The sequence below is a fragment of the Mycteria americana genome, chromosome 1 (assembly GCF_035582795.1).
Source record: "Mycteria americana isolate JAX WOST 10 ecotype Jacksonville Zoo and Gardens chromosome 1, USCA_MyAme_1.0, whole genome shotgun sequence".
Lineage (NCBI taxonomy): Eukaryota > Metazoa > Chordata > Aves > Ciconiiformes > Ciconiidae > Mycteria > Mycteria americana.
This window is the reverse complement of record NC_134365.1, coordinates 119,142,495-119,160,232: the sequence shown is the minus strand read 5'-3', so window position 1 is coordinate 119,160,232 and position 17,738 is coordinate 119,142,495. Positions and strand designations below refer to the sequence as shown.

Here is a 17,738-nt window from a genome sequence, read left to right as displayed (position 1 = left end):
TTGCAGCGCAACTTGGTAAGCTTTATTCCTTTAGGAAGGTGGTAAAGAAAATGATACATGTGCTGGCTGACTCTGAAAGAAAAAATCATCCCTAGAAGGTGGATTTTTGGAGTGAAAAGAAGTGTCTTTACTTTGAAAAAGCAATAGGATAAACACTGGAATTCCTATACCTACCTAAAGAGTGGCTAAGATATTTTGAAACATTATTGTACTGGTAGTTACATGATTTAATAGTGACAGATTTAACCTTCTCTGTGCTTAAAATTTTACTGATTTTAGTATTTGGACACAAATAATCCATGCTACCAATGTTTCTGAAAGAGTATGTGTTTATAGTCAAGTGACTTCATCACCAGAGAGACGCATAGTTGTAGAATGTTGGAGGGAGGGAGGGAGAAGAGAAGGGGTAATCAGAAATATACAAAGTGAGATTTTAATTTTTTTTTTTTTTTACGAGGACGAACAGTACTGTACAGAGACTTCTGCATCTTCATACATGCCTGCCTTCTACTCACAGAATCTCCAGGGGTGAGGACGCATAGTTCAGACACCTTTTGCACAGTCTGCTTCGGCTACTTTTCTAGTGTAGCCACTGCAGTATAAAGCTCAGTGAAGGTTAACTTCCTGGCTTTAGGATAAAGTCTTTAACACAGGCTTTTATAGTGCAACAAAACTACTGCCGATATTCAGAATAGCTGCTACCCTTACACCTGTGACTATATATGGGGTGTGTGGGGGGGTATATTCTGTGGACAGAGTAAAATATGCTCAAGCTGTTCTAAGACCTGTGCTGCTAAGTTAGGTTGGTTGTCCAACTGGATAGTTGGTGTTACTGTTTGCAAATGAATGTAAACAGCTAATACTACTGCAGGGGTGAAAATGCACTTTATTTCTATTTGGATATGTTAAGACAATGAAATTCCTTCAACTGAAATTACCAAAGCAGTTAGAAGCCTGTCCTCTCTGACTATCTTAAGTGCGCATTGTGTACTGTCAAATTCGTTCAGAATCACTGAGTAACAACCTCAAATGCCAAAGCTTTCCACTGGTTTTTCTACATCCACAATTTTGACTGCCATCTAATACTGAAGCCGCAAGGTGGCAGATTCAAAGATTTCATCACTGGAAAATAAGGAAAGTATTTCACCAGGAGGTGTCAGAGTTTGGATTTTCAGTTCTGAAATTTTCCAAACACTGGGGGTAATAAAGCTAGAGGGTGCAGGAAAAGGGTTGGAGTCAACTATTCTCTTTTGGTGCCAGGTGCCTCTGTCGAAAAAGGTGGCCCGTTCACAAAAGGTGGTCGACAGTGATCCATCTGCTCTGAAAGCCCTCTTCAGCCTTGCTCTGCTGTCCACCAGGTCTCCCTGTGGTGGTGGTGGTGTGCTGGGCTGGGCTAATAAAACAACAGCAACTGGATTTGTTTTGGAAATCATATTTATTCACTCTCTACTGCTTCTCTGGGAAGAATACTTGTAATGAGTCATGCCCTCACTCTCTCCCAGGCTATAGGTCAGGGAGGAGAAAAGGAGAACCTCTAGAGGTTCAAGCCATCGGCTGTCATCTCAAACTTTGCTTTTCTTCTAATAGTGTGTATATATATATATATATAACTACAAAACTTAAATGGAAGTTTGTAACTGCAGTTTCAGTAGGTGTGCACACTACTAATGGAGCTCCAGACTAGTGGAGCAGTAAAGCTCAAGGCGTTTATTATTAAAAATACAGGCATTTTGCTCCAATTCAGATTGTGACTAGGACTGTAAGGGAGGGAATGAAGAGCATATCTTCCTTGTAACCTCACTATAAACTATAGCTACAGAGAATCTTTTTTTCAAGATAGCCTGTAGGTATTTTCCTAATTAACTGCTGCGGAAGACCAGCTATTCATATGGCACATGGCATCTTCACATTTGGAGAACAGTAACATGAAGAAACTTGCAGCAAAGCGTGCTTATGGGTGATAAGTAATCTAACTTCTGATTTTGGGCAATGTGGCACCTTTCCTATGTATAAATGGTTAGAATTGTATAGGCGCTTAAAGACTTCATGTAAATAATGTTACCCAATTTTATTTATCAACAAAATAACCACTTGCACTTCTACCACTTCACCTGGATCTCATTTATTGATGCAAATTAAATGCTAGTAGCAAAGCGGTCATACTTTACATAAGGATCTTTAAACAATGTTACACAACCACTGCTTGGTTGAGATATAATCCGAGGACAACTGCTTTAACACTATTCTCCCACAGTTTACCATGTGTATCTCACTCTTCACTATCAAAATTAAGAAATAATTATAACTTGTTAAGAGACTGATGTCCTAGATGATGACAAAATCCCATGTGAGAAGGTGCTAACACATCAAGTGACATGGCAACCTTATTTCTGCTCAGAACTCTACAGGGACTCTCGAGAAAGTCTAATAGCCTCTTTAGTAGTTAGCGTTATTTAGGAAAAGGAAAGATGTAGAACATGTAAGAAAAAAATGCATGTAAAATTGTCAGTCATTGACATTTTTATGAACAGGATAATAGATTACAGAATTATTACAGTTATTTAATACTTATAGTTCTTTTATTATACAGTTACGTATGATTACAGTTACTACAGAATTACCTTTATCCTAAAGGTCACCAATAGCAAAGCGAAAAGCTTGTCCTTTACTATAAAGGAAAACAAAATGAAATCTGTAATGTGAAATGGAGAAGTCTGAGGAAAAATTGTGCAGATATAGAGAGCCACATGATTCCTCTTTCTCCTCCTTTCAGATATATCTCATTTTCTGCAAAAGCTTGCTAATCGGTGGTTCTGCTTTCAGTTCTCCCTAAGTTACTCGACAAAAAAAGCATTTTTTTACAAAGAACCCTAAATATATATACTGGGGGAGGGGATATGCACCTGCAGTTTTGATGTAGTGTACAGCTTTGGTAGAATGACTCGGTGAGGTTTGTTTTAACAGGCTGAACTGTCCTCTTATGCGTGGTGGTGCTTAAAAGCAGTATTCCTGTCATCTCAGGTTTATCAGTTGCCCGGGGAAAATTAAATGTCCTGTGATCAGTGCTTTAAAAGGAAATAACAACACCTGTGACCAGACCATTCGGCTTTACCTGTGAAGTCACAAGAAAACCATTCCTCCAGAAGTTAGTAGTGGCACGTACAGAAAAGAGAACTCTGAGGAGGCTTCAAAAATGGTTGTTGCAAGGCGGGAGGATAGTTGTGGTTTTTTGAGAAACTTGCACGCAACCAACAGGATGAATCAGAGTTGAGCGGTTTTGCCCTGCATGTGGTACTCCAAACAAAAAACTTTGGTAGCCTTACAATTGTTAGTTGAATTAGTCTGTCTGCACCATGAAATAATGTAGGTTTTTTTGTCCAAAAGTTCTTAATTTCTGTATATAAGTAAAACTCTTGCCCTAAATATGCAGAAATAAATGAATGGGGATAAAATAATTGCATGGAGACAAACTTAATAATACAAGGGCCTGCCATTTAAGGCTCTACTCCAAACAATGACTTAAGCATATGGTTTTGTTCAAGTATGTGAACTGTCCCATTGACTCCACTTACGTTACTTTTGTGCTTTATGTGCATAGTTAAATGTTTTCATAGAGCAGAGACCTGGAGTGAAGCACAGATGTATCTCCAAGATTTGGTGTAGTAATTTTCTTATATATTTAAGCCCAAATTTTCATAGCCTAGATTTCATACAAGTTCTTGAGTATTGTCTATTTACTGTCTTAAGACTTTTGTGATACCTAGCTAACAGAAAACATTAAGTGGGATGGAGGTTGCGTGACTATGGGCCTCACACACCCTGGGGACACATGGCTTAAAACCAGTATTACCCTCAAATTACGTATTGCCATTTTATCCAAAAGCTTCAATCAGGATAAGACTTTCATTGAACTAAAGATACCAAAATTATAATGTACACACATGGTTACTACCTCAAGGAGCTAGCAGTTCAGAAAACTGCCTCTGCAAACAAGTGGTGGATAGAACAAACTCAGCTTTAAAGATTTAATGAGCGGTAGGAGTTTGCAGGAGTAAGGCCTATGATAAGTGCTAGGAAGGATATGCACACTAAATATAATGTCAAAACTTTCATTTATTTGCTGTTGCTGTGCCAGTTTAGCGATATACAACACCACAGACGTCCCTGAGAAAATGGTGGTTTGAACACTCAGTGGAATGGGTAAAATAGTCGGTGGCCTCGCTGCCAGCGGTGCATGTGACAGAGCCTGGCAGCCCAGGGCTGCGGCTGCTGCTGCTGCCAAGGGGAGAGGTCAGGGGGGTAAAGCTGCTGATACGGCTGAGGCTGAGGCTCGCTCTCTCCCCATTTTTTGCCACTGCTGTTTTTTGCACTCCTCCTCCCAATTTTGCAGCAGGATCTGCAGGCCCAGAAACGTTCCTCTTCCCCTTTCAGGCATCTTAATTCTGCCTTTACATCTGTCTTCCTCTGACAGACGCAGCATGGCCCTGAGCTTCCTCACCTTTTTGATACCAAAGGTAAATGTTGCCTAGGTTGCTGAGAAGCCTTGAGCCAACTCTGCTTTCAGACAGCAAAGGAGTTTTAAATAGGCTCTGCTCTGAAGCCCAGTGAAGTTGTGGTGGGTTGACCTTGGACTTCAGCCAGACGCTCACCCAGATGCTCTCTCACTCCCCTTCTCAACAGGACAGGGTGAGAAAATAGGATGAAAAAGCTCATGGGTCAAGAGAAAGATGGAGAGATCACTTAACAATTACCACCATGGGAAACAGACTTGACTTGGGGAATTAATTTAATTTATTGCCAAATAAAATAGATTTGGATACCAAGAAACAAAGACAATTAACACAACACCTTCCCATCCCTGCCCTTTTATCCCAGGCTCACCTTCACGTCTTCATTCTCGACGCCTCTACCTCCTCCCTGAGCTCCAGTTACAGAGGTATGTCTCAACATTTCCATATATTTAAGGTTGGTGAGATTCTGAAATTCAGCTGGCAGGTGGGGAAAAATTACCAAAACCTTTTATTACACAAAATTGAAGAACAAATTAAACTTTGTTTGTAATATGCTTTCCTATATTATGCAGTATATTACATTGGCAATTAGTTAGAATCAAATATTCATTCTCATTTTCCATTAATTTATAAATGGCAGTATTTTCTGAAGTTAATAATAGCTTTATCAAAGCTCCCACTATTGGAGAGCAATACATTTTTTACATTCTCAGCTTATGTAAACTGATACCAGCGGATGAAATATTGGACATGAGCCGGCAATGTGTGCTTGCAGCCCAGAAAGCCAATTGTATCCTGTATCCTACATAACAAGCAGGTCAAGGGAGGTGATTCTGCCCCTCTGCTCCACTCCGTGAGACCCCACCTGGAGTACTGCGTCCAGCTCTGGGGTCCCCAGCACAAGACACACATGGACCTGTTAGAGTGGGTCCAGAGGAGGGCCACAAAAATGGGGGCCTCCCATTTGGGAGGGCTGGAACACCTCTCCTATGAGGAAAGGCTGAGCGAGTTGGGGTTGTTCAGCTGGAGAACAGAAGGCTCCAGGGAGACCTTATTGCGGCCTTTCCATATACAAAAGGGGCTTATAAGAAAGGTTGAGAAAGACTTTTTACCAAGGCCTGTAGTGACAGGATAAGGGACAACAGTTTTAAACTGAAAGAGGGTAGATTTAGATTGGATATAAGGAAGATAGTACTTACGATGAGGGTGGTGAGGCACTGGAACAGGTTGCCCAGAGAAGCTGTGGGTGCCCCATCATTAGAAGTGTTCAAGGTCAGGCTGGATGGGGCTTTGAGCAACTGGATCTAGTGAAAGACGACCCTGCCCATGGCAGGGGTGGATGGACTAGATGATCTCTGAAGGTTCCTTCCAACCCAAACCATTCTGTGATTAGGTGATTCTATGATTATATTTTCAACTGATGCACTTCTCTGATGTTTTGAAAAGTCACTACACAAATAATGGAGTAGTTCATTTTCAACTGCATAATAATGGTTAGCTATCAGAAAAAAATTACCCTGAGGCAAAATATATATGTTCATAAGAAAACAACCACACATGCCATCTGAATCTATTTTACCTGCTGAAAAAAATGTGAATAAACTTGATACATCACTTGTTTTACACTACAAGTACATAGCATTTTAGCCTTGGGTGTATCTTGTAAAACAACCTTTAAATTGCTGTCCCTATTAGTGATCTTCATACATGGATAAAACCAGGACACACTTGCTTTGCTTCCACAGCAGCCACATTGTCATTCTTTTATTTTTACATTCTCAACAGTAAGTTTCATGAGTTTCTTTTTGATGCTATGCTAGAGATAGTTCAATTGCATGTGAGCATCTACCATGAGCAAGTGAGAAATAGCATAAACTGTAATAAGCAATTATGCATTCTAGTAATTTCAAAACCCATGAAACTTATCTTTAAATAATCTTTTAAAAACTTATCTATAGAACATTTTCACTGAGGTCGTCATAATGCGTGTAGGAAGCCGGCCAGCTAATAATACACAAAGATTACTTACACTGTATTTTACATCACAAATATTTGCTCTGTGTTCCCTCCCACCAGTGTACTCCACTCAACTGGTACTTAGCCTATGGTAGGTATGTGGGATAAGACCATATTTAAATATCAAAAGATTATGTGTACAATCTACTATTTCTTTAGAATAGATCAAAGCTATTCAGGGAATATATATCAAACATAACTTTCTGTGTTTCAATATAAAGTTTATAAGAAACAAAAAAGGCCTTTCCATTTTTAATTTTTACCCTTCGCAATGGGAATTGATCTTGGATGAGAAGGTAGTGGGAAGAAATGCTACAATCTAAAATCAAAGATGGCCCAGCTCTTGTCTCAGGAGGTAGCTATACTTCCCACACTTGACCTTATGCATATTCTTTAGTTCAAATTATAGTGCCAGTGAAGAGAGTTTCTCCACACTTTTTCAGATTTTGGTTTTTTTCACTTCAGCTCTCCGTTCAAACTGCCATCCTGGCCCCAGCATTACCTGAAGTGCAGCAAAGCCCACTTCTCTCTTGATTTTAGCATGTAGCTCTCAAACCTGCCTTCTGTAGCCTCCTCAGCAGCCTGCAATGTATCACCAACACAATACAGTAAAGCTCCTGTGAAGCGGTACTCCTCCTCCACTTGCAGCCTGCGCAGGCTGAATGGAAATTTCCAAAGAGATGCTTACAGTCTGTCCCTAAAACTTTTGAAGGCTGTCAGGAAGAGGTAGGCTTTAGCCGTGAGTCAGTGCTCCCACCGGACCCGAAGCACTCGGCGAGCATCTGCACTGACAGCTTCTATGCCCATTGCCTTTTGCGCAGCGAGGTTGTTCAGTTTGCGCTGCTATTTCTGAGCCTATCCCTAAGATTTTTCTCCCTGCTGCACCTGTAATAAATACACAACCGGGACTGGAGCTGACTGTGTTTTAACACAGCCTCACCGTGCATCCATAGCACATTTTACAGCTTTGAAGCCTGCAATCCAGCATTGCCATAAGACAACGCGAAAGGAGAACTCCTTCTAAGGGCTCTCTTCTTGCTTTTCCCTAAGAGGCCAGGTTTCCTCAGGCTGCACTCCACCCCGACAGCAGGGCTTGCCCAACGCTCAGTGCTCCGGTTCAACGTGCCCCTGACAGGGCCTTACACGAGGGATGCCGCTCACAGGAACCCGGCTCTGGCAAAGCCTCCACCCAACCCGGTGTGGCTGCTCCCGCGGGCCAACGCCTCCCTGCCCACGGGCCCCGCCGATCAACCGCTCTCCCTCTCCCCCACGGGGAGGCCGGCAACCGCTTAACGGCGGCCCTGGCACCCCGCCTCACGCCGGGCCCGCGACCTGCCCCCTCCTCCCCCCTCCTCTACGCCCCGCCGCGGCCGGCGCTGCCGCCCCCTCACGCCCTCTACCGACTTCCGGCGGCGGGAGGCGCAATGCGGAAGGGACGGCGGGGCCGGAGCGGAAGTGAGGTCCCGCCGGCTCCCGCGGCACGGAGCGGAGCGGGCGGCCGTTGGTGGCAGGTGGCGCGGCCGGTGAGGGAGGCGCTGGTACCGCTGCGGCTGGGGGGCTGGGGGGCTGGGGAGGGGGGCGGCAGCACCCGGGGAGCGCTCGGCGCCTGTCAGTGCGCGGCGGAGCCGGTCCGGCTGTCGCCGTTGCGGAGCTCGGGCCGCGGGGGCGCCGCTGGCGCCAGACAAGATGGAGGCTCTGTCAGCGTCGTGGGTACCGGCGGCACCGGGCTGCGGCGGGCGGCAGGTGGTAGCGGGGCGGGGATCTGCTGGCCCGGGGATCTGCTGGCCCGGGGCTGCCCCTCGGCCGGGCGATGGGAGAGTCGCGGCTGTCTGGTGGCCCCTTTCCTCCTGCCCGGCAAGGGAGGGGGGCTTCGGGTGCAGGGCCGGACCGGCGCCGCTGCTCCCCGGGCGGTGCTGCGCCCGCAGGGGCTGCGCTGCAGGGTGGGGGCCGGCATGTTCCGTACCGGCGGCGTAAAGTCCGTGTCCGCCCTAGAGGTTACGGACACTGAGCTGAAGAGAGGGGAGAGGGCAGAAAACCCTGCCCCTGGCTTTCAAGAAGAATCTTCCCTCGCTGTATGTTTCCTGAGCTTAAGCCCTTAAAATTTGGCTACTCTCGCGTTCGTTTATAGTTTCTTATTGTTTGGGGTTTCTTTATTGTTTTAAAGGAAGATCTTACCTCTGTGGCTTACAGGCAGTTTCACCAGTACAATACTGCAATGTTTCAGTCGTCAGCCACTGCAGGGGAGGGTTTAAATCCAAACAAAAACCTGCTTTCATTTAAAAAAGAAAAACAAAATAGGTTAACGTTTTTGTATGATCTTTTAAAACGTCTTAACAGCTTTAGTGTTTAAAATATACTGTCCTTTTGTACAAGGTCAGAATCAATAAAATTGATCTAAAATTTGAAGCCTGCCCAGACTTCTGGTCCTCTGCATTTGACATTAGTTTATGATTAAGCTAGTTGCCGCTCTTACATATTTGTGGTGGCTAGAGAACCTTATTTTCCCTTTTTTTTTTTCCTAAGAAGAAATCCTATTTATTAATTATTGTGAAAGAAATTCTCGTTGTCTCTGAGAAGCTTTTAAATAAATCCTTTATTTTGAAAGATATTTCTCTGGGTAATTGTGTTTCTGAAACATTGTTATGTTGTCTTTAGGTAGTCCCCATATTTCTTTTGGAACACGAGATAAAATGAATCTCGTGAGGTAGAAGGAGTGAGCAGGTCTTTTTTTCTTGTTTGTTTTTGTTAAGCATGTAAAATCCCTAGGAAAGGATGCAAGTCAGACCTGCTTTGCAGAAGGTATCTGGAAGCACAAGAAGGTTTCACTAACATCATCTTGTGTTGGACAGGACTGCCTCCGATAAAGGCAAAATGGCTTTCAGTAAAGGATACCGTGTCTATCACAAGCTGGATCCACTTCCATTCAGTGTGATAGTGGAAACCAGAAACAGAGAAGAATGTCTCATGTTTGAATCTGGAGCTGTGGCTGTCCTCTGTAAGTCGATATGTTTTGATAACTACAGTGTAAAAACTTGGCAGACTTGATGTTGTGTAAGCTGTTTATTTATGGAATATAAAGAAGCAACTATTCTGTTGTCTTATTTGCTAATGGAGAAGCTTCTGATTTAAATGAGGAAAAAAAAGGCATTTTCATATCTTCATCTGTTGAGAGAGAATTTTACACACTTAATTACATTTCATCATGCATGTATATTTTCATGTATACTAAATTTTCTTCTTCTAATAGCTTCCAACAACATCTGCTTATTTCTTTGGTTCTGAACAACCTTCTCCTTTTGAATACATGATAACTCATTGAAAAGCTAATTCTCTATGTTGTATTTCATAATAAAAAAATCTATATTCTTAAATGGTATAGCATCTTAAATTGTTTTTTTATCTCATTTTGTATCATGATTTTTGATGGCTTTTTGATTTTTAGCTTTATTTTGTCCCTGTATTTTTAACCTATCTTGAGACTCTGTATTGATTTGTCTTGTAATAAAATGAGTAATATTTGGAGCAAGGTGTCTTGCATTGCAAAGTTATTTTTACATGTTTTCAGTGATAAATGCATTAAATGTTTCCCTTAAATTCTTTTTACCTTCCCCCCACCCTGTTTTTTTTAAGTCATAATTGAAGGAGGACACTAAAATGAGAAGTGCAGAAGAGATCCGTGAAGCATATAGATAGGGTTTTAAAATGTAGTTTGGCTTGTATTCTTCAGAAAGTGAGCACCTGGTTGCACAGGGTTTCTAAGCTTGTTTTTGACTCTTTTATAGAAAGCATACTGTGGAAGTTTTTTTTTTTAGTCAATAATTTTTTGATTAATTCATTCTGATGCCTGTTTGTGGTTTTCTAGCCTAGCTATTCTAAGCACCCGATCAGAAAATGGGAGATTTGATTCACTGCCTGAAGTCTGAGTAGACTCAAAAACCTACCTTTCAGGAGGATGCTCTGGCTTTGAGACCATGGAGCAGGCTGAATGGGGAGTGTGTTCTCTAACAAGACTCAGAGTTAGAAATGTGATTACCAAAGAAGAGTGAGACTTGAGATATGTTTCCTTTGTTTGGTATTTGCAATTGGCTCTCCGATATGTGAGTGTGCTCCATGGCAGTGTCATGGTCTCTTTGTGAGGCACCTGACTGTCCCTGTATAAGGTACTTAGAAGTTGGGCATAGAGTCATCTGTACTGGACAGGCTGTAAGAATAAGTGCTCTCTAGCATGCAGCTTAATCTGCATCTTTAATGTGCGATTAGAACAAGCTGCCATTAACTGTTAGAAGCCTAGCAATGGGACATGCCAGCATGATTGACATTATAGCTGCAATTGTATGATGATCCAGGTGAAAAACAATGAGTGCTTTTCTCCTATTTTTGAGAATTGTTTTTTTTCTGATACAGTTTCTTCTTACTATGTATTTAATTTCATTGATTTTGCCAGCAGTATTTGAAAGGCATTGTGTGGCGCGGATTGGGTTGGGAATAAGTGTCCAGTCATAAAGCTAGTGAACAGGTTTAGTGAAATCCATAAAACGGGGAAAAATGCTTTGAAGATTTGTGGAAAACTTTATTTTAGCATGCATTTAGTAATTACTGAACATGCTTAAGCTACTTAAGAGCAACGTGTTAAAAATAATTTATTCCTGAAAGTTATGCTTAAAAAGGACAGTAAGTTTGTTGCTTTTTGTGCTGTGATACGCTGCAGGCACCTGGATAAACTTTCTTCTCTAAAAATTAAAAATCATATCAAAGTTCCTGCCCTATTCTATGCCTCATGTTGTTACCAAACAGAGGAAGTGGAACCTGAAGGAAGTTTGAAAGCCTCTCTCCCTCTTGGGTTCTGTGCTTAGTAATAGCATATTATTAGTCTGTAAAGGTTTGTCCTTGGTATTCTAATTGGCAGGTATCAACATAGTAAACATTCATACTTAGCTAGAAGTAGTTACTCTGAATATTGTTTTCAGTAACCTTAACCAGTAAACTGCTTGCTCTTTTTCTATCTGGTAAATGGGCATAATTTCCCAATGCATATTTAGCTGTGGCATTTTGCTTTAATTCCCTTTTTGAACCTAAACTCTTTAGGTACTGAAACATGATTCTTTTGTTAATGGTTGAAAGATCACAATCATACCCTTGAACTGACAGCAGAAAAAGCGCTACAGTTCGCTAGCTCAGGATTTTTTTTTTTTCTCTTTTTCTGCTTGCTGTTTGCTTCTGGTATCTGTTCTTTTTAATACATATTTAAAGGAGTACAATTATTAGTGCTTGGGTAAGATTTGTAAAGTACTACTTCTCCTTCTCTCTAGTCACGCCACAGTCTCTCTAGTCAAACCAGTCAGAAGATTCTAGTCTGTAGCCTTACAAACTTCTGGATATTGGTACAAATCTAAAAGCCAAAGTTAATGAAAGACTGGCCCTTGGAGAAAATTCCCCAGATGTTTGTAAAATCTGTGTGAATAGTTAGAAAAATGGTCAGATCAAGTATATATAAATTTAAATCCAGAACAGCATCACTTTAAACTGTTAAAAACTCGTATTTTTTGCTGATGGTGCTAACACTTCTTAGACTCTACAAAAATGGACAATACTGATCTCGCTGTTAAACATTTTTCAGAAGATTTTAATAAATACTGAAGATAAAATAAGGTGTTTCAACCTTATACCCGATCATAGTTCTTACCTGTATGTAGAATGTATAATATAGGCACAACGTAGTGAAATACACTTTACCATTAAAAGTGATTCATGTGGTTCAGTTCTGAGAGCCTTAGTGAACTGCATCTTCTGGGGTATCCATGTGTAGAAATGTGGGTTTGAAATGGTCTAAGAGAAAGGAGTGAAAGCTTGCTGATCCTTTAAATGTCATCTTAAAGGAAGTACATCTGTCATTTTGCTGAGGGAAGGATAACAGTATTAACCTTCATCCCCTTTACATTCAGTGAAGCATTGCAAGATGATTCAGAGGGTTTAGTTAGGCCTCTGTATGAAATGCTGTACAACTCATAGGTTGTGTGATTTACAGTGTGTGTTGTATGTGCACTGAATCTGTTATTCAAGTCAACAAAATAAGATGGAAGAAAGGAAGAGGGTCAAAGGGATAGTTCACAGAGGTGGTGGTTGCATGATCATTCAGTCCTAACGTGGCAGCAGCCCAAGCCATGCTTCTGCTGGAAGTGACCTATGTACTGCTTGTAACATGGATTAGCTAATGTTACTGTGACCAAAACATCTGAGAAATAACTTGGCTTGCCTTTATATATTTAATATCTCTTTTATTGACTCACTCCTAGTATTGGGTTAGCCCAAGATATTGAAGTCTGAGGGGATCCTGCCAACTTGTTTCCCAAGGCCTTGTAAGGGCACTTAGTTTTAAATGTCAGCAGCTTCACTGTGGATTTGTTTAGAATTTAGTAGGACGATGTTGTATATCTCTTTTTTTCTTATCTGGCATATAAAATAGACAGTATATTTATTCTTTGAAGTAGGACTCTTTAATGAGATATCTTACCTGTAAAGATTTCATTGACTGAGCAGGAGGGTGTTCTCTCTCCCTGTTCCTCTCTGGTGAGTCATAACGAAATGAGTGGGAAGCTGTCTTTACTCCTGTCGCCTGCGATGAGTAAATGAGAATGTTCTGTCGTCTGGGAAAATACTGAGCCCTGAGTGGAGAGAGCAGGAGCTTCGTGCACATCCTTTCAATCTTATGGTAAAGCTGAGAAGAGAGCAGGTGTGAACAGGAAGAGGCACTATGCCCACCCTGAGCTTTCTGTACAGCTAGATAAAGTAAGAGCTGTAATAACCTGTGTGCAGCAGGCATCCCGGTATTCATAGTCATGTTTAGCTATGCTACTCTATCACCCATTCACAATCCACTTCATTTAAAAAAGAAAATTTTTCCACACTGCATTCCTGGGGCGGGGGAAGCAGATGTGCTATTATCTGTCCACAGTAGCAGATGGGATATAATAATTTTGCAAGAGATTTTAAGCTGATATGGTGCTTGAGGAAACTTAGACACCCAGAAGAGAAACATACTGACAGATATATTTGATGAGCACCTGCTATATGTACATAATTATTAAGGAGGGTAACATTCTGTATGCTTGCAACCAGAGTTGTTTGGTTTTTTTTTCCTTCAGTGTTTGCTACTGCTGGTAATAAACTGCCACTGTGTGATTCTCCCCACCCCCCCCAATAATGTTTATACAGAGTTCTGAGTGGAACCACATCCCCTTAACTAGGGAAGGAGAATATTTCAAAATAAATTACTACATTCTGTTTTTCATGATGGGATCCTATAAAATAAGCTTAATATTAATATTTTCCTGTTTTATATACATATATAAAGGTACAATAATAATAAGAATTAAAATTCTTCAAGCAGTAATTTATCCTCTGGAAAGAGCGTCTTTACGTTAGAGAGGAAAGGTCAAATACAGGCTGTGGTAGAAACAATTTTTGAATGTATTTTGATGTAATAATATATTCACCTGAAGCCAATTTGAAGGGACCAATGTGAAGGGACTGGGATGCAAAAGCAAACAGCAATTTCACCTTCCTGTCTCTATTACTGTTTTGACTAAGCGTCATCTTCCGGACTACGCCTTCCCATTAAACAGTATCTTCAAACACTTAAGAAACTGCAGGGAAGTAACAGTTACAGTGGCTGCCAAGGGCAGCCTTGCTGGTGGAGGAGGCTCTAACCTGTCCTCCTGTCATCAGGTGCCTTTCCTAGGATTCTGCCAGAATTCACTGTCCTTTCAAATCTACTGGGAAGATGTTCCGCTCATTGGTTTCCAGGCATTTCCAACAAAATCACACGGTTTAACAGGGACCACGTATGCTAGCCTAGCACACTTTGAAAAGTACAAGAAGTACAGTAAGAATCTTCCCAGGAGGTTGGTGGAGGCAGTAACTCTTGCCTGGGAGGACTATGACCTCTTTGAATGGCATAATGGATCTGCAAGAATTTGGTCCGCACTTCTGGAAATATTCAAAAGAACTTACAACAGAATCTGAAGGCTTTTTGCTTCTTAAGGTAGACTAGCTTTACAGCAATAGTAAAGACTATTCTGTATGTGTACCACAGCCTTTTGCATGATTTTAACAAGGGATTTTCACTGGCAACAAATAATTCTCTTTATGAATGTTCCCTTTTCAATTCAGTACATTTTCATTTCTGTGATAGCACACATGATAGTAAAGGTCTTGGTTTTGCCCTACTGGACATCCAGTGAATGATCGCTCTTGGTAATTAAATGTCTGTTAAGAAGCCTCGTTTGCATAATTCTGGAGTTTCTCAGACATACTGTAGAAAAACTAATTAGCATTTCTACATTTCAGATAATTTGGTAGCTTTTTTGCATGCTAGCACATATTTAAATTGAAAATTTTTTAATTTTGTGAATTGACTTGTACAGGCAAAAATTGCAACAGTTGGATTTCACGTAAAATAACTATTTTAATCAAAGCATGCAGTATAAGAAGAAAATCTTTGTAGATTATTGGTGCTGTAAAGTTTTGTTTTCAATAGAGAACGTGTAATTGGGTCAGAACGGACCCAGGAATGGAAAGGAAGTGCTTGTAGGCTGTTACGTGGGTCAGCTTTGTTTTCACACTTTTATTTCTCAGCTTGGTTTTTCCCCCCTCATCAGTGGTGTTAGTTGAAATGATACATTTGTGGAGTAAATTTGCATAGTATTGGAAAATAGTGTTAAAGTAACCAAGCCTTTTATTTGCTCATCTGTTACAATTATTTTGTTGTTTTTGTTCCAAACAGTGGGTTTTTTTTCTGGTGTGTAGTATTTGGATATAATTGTTAACATCTAGAAATGTCTGGGGTTTTTTCGTTGCTGGGTAGAGGTGATTAGTTATCTGGGGGTTCCTCCCCATAGTCTTAAGATAAGTGTTGATTATGGTAACATATAAATGTCTTTGTGAAGTGAATAATGGTACTTCATAATTTGAACTAGCAAATAGAGTGGGGAAAAAAAATCATCCTATTAATTCAAAGCCAATATCATAAGAATTATGGCAGATTTAAATATAATCTGTCGTCCAGTTTTCTGTGCATCTGTTCGTGTCAGCAAAGTATCAAAGGTAATAAAATGGTTCTTCAGTTGGTTGATTTATAAATGAAAGTGGTGACTCCACGCTGATATCTATTTCACCTATGTGGTAATATTAAAATGTTAACTTTAATTTAAATACCAAAATTTTAACTGTCCTAATTTGACAAAAAGCTTGAAAACCTCAATCTTAAAAGCTCAAAAACAAACTGTGTAAGAATAGTTCATAAATCTTTCAGATTTTAAACTTTTTAAACTGACAGTAGCGTGAGCTTTTTCTCGTCGAACTTAAATGAGAAGTCTTGTTTCTGAAGGAACTGCACATAATTTCAGGGGTGTGTCTTTGTTCCTAGCTCAGTGTCCCATGTTCTAGCTGAGAATTGTAGCCACTAACTTAAAATGTGTAGTCATGGCACCTTGTAAGCCCGCCAAGAAGAGAACATAACTGTAGAAAGCCTAAATTATAACTTTTAATGTGATCTTAGCTTTATAATTGTTAAAATTGCAAAACTAATTTCTAATCTGGAATTAAGCAGAATACACATTGAACCAAGTCGTCCTGAACACAAGATTTTTAATGGGGTTCCATTTACATAACAGTAGGAGGGCTGACATAATCCCTTTAAAATAATTTGAACAGTCACCTTTCTTAAATGAGTCAGTGATTGATAAGGTGTGATTATTACAGATGCACGCTTGTGATTTAACTTGGAACAAATGAGAAGTTAACATTTAAAAATACTGTGACCTATTAATTTTTAATAAAGATTGACTTAAAATTCTTTTATTCCTTTTCTCTTGACACCGCAAATGAGGCTTGCTGGCTTTCTAGAAGAATGCATTACAACCTCACCTGAAAACCACATTAAAAGTGTTGTGGGGTTTTTTTTTTTGGTACTGCTAAATAGCTAGTCATTATTTCTGTTTTAGAAATTAATCAACTTGAATCTAATTAATGCAGTGGGTTAAGCAGAAACTGCTTTTAACTTCCTTTCTGGTTAACATCTGAACTGACACAAAGTACTAGAAGAAATACTGCCTCATAATGTTGTGTGTCCATCTTTATACACAGACGTAGGTATGCTTGCATTGTCTACTGTTTAGTGCTCCTCTACAGTATAATTTAAAATCTGTTAAGTCTAGTGTTATGGATGAAAGTTGTCATTCCAGCTGGTAATTTCTGTCTTTAGAAGTTGCATGTCTTAATTCGTTCTTCTTAGTGAGTGACAGTGTTTTATATTTTTTCAGACAGCCTTAATTGTGTTTGCTTACTTCCAGCTATTTAAAGATGAATAAATAGAAAAGTCAATTTCTTGAGGAGAAGTAGGTTCATTAATTCGTAGGACTTTGTTTTTCTGAGTGCATATTTATATTAGCTGCATTTTTTTTTCAAGATACAGAGCTCATAAATCAAAGTCAAAAGGGTTCTCATGGCTGCAGGCCAACCTACCATTCTGGGAAGAGATGTTCTCATTCATTAAGAATGTTACAGAGGAAATGAGGAAATGGTCTTGGAAATGCTCTCTCCTTCTGTCAGGATTACCTTAGCCTTCCTGCGGTGTAACTTCTGAGCTGCAGCTCACCCAGTTGGTAATTTCAGCTGTTCATAGAGGAAACTGAAAGTTGGCTTTCCGTACACTGAATGTAAGATATTATAGATTGGGTCTTAGCCATGTATTTTTGTAAGTTCAGTGGCTCTTGCATATCCAGCTGTATCCGATGACTCTGCATGCTGAATGAAGTGAGAGAGCCTAGATCTTCATGAAGCTTACTGCTTTGGTGAAGAAGGAAGAGTTAAATATGATACTTATGGGGAGGATCTGGATGGTTCCAGAGCACTTAGGTTGTTATTCACACCGTTTGGTACGGAGTGATATGAAAATGTGCAAATTTAATTTTGGTATCTTCAGAAATGGGAAATGCCATGTGCAGCGGCAGTCAGTAATAGATTACATTCTGGCCTGGCCATTTGGGTTTTTTCCTTTCACCATCCATAAATGAAAGGCATCCTTGTGGCTAGCACTGGTGGAAGTGCTGGTTCAGGAAATTCTTGTAAATGTTTGGAGGCTAAATGGACTTTTGGTCTAGAAACCAGCTGTACAACCATTTGCATGTTTTCATAGCATTACTGCTTCTTCAT

The 17,738-nt window shown here is 40.4% G+C and overlaps 1 protein-coding gene across 5 annotated transcripts in view; it reads left to right on the top strand.

Annotated features, from left to right (window-relative positions):
- The first annotated feature begins 7,953 nt into the window (after positions 1-7,953).
- The window catches only part of SYNJ1 (synaptojanin 1), a 67,981-nt gene continuing 58,196 nt past the window's right edge, over positions 7,954-17,738 (top strand). For 3 of the 5 annotated variants that reach the window (XM_075517546.1, XM_075517535.1, XM_075517556.1), the window contains exon 1: positions 8,094-9,522. In XM_075517546.1, the coding sequence (XP_075373661.1) occupies positions 9,399-9,522 (124 nt within the window). In that variant the 5' untranslated portion in view covers positions 8,094-9,398. Of the gene's footprint in view, positions 8,051-8,093; positions 9,523-17,738 lie in introns of those variants that run through there. The other 2 variants (XM_075517521.1, XM_075517528.1) reach the window with 2 other exon arrangements.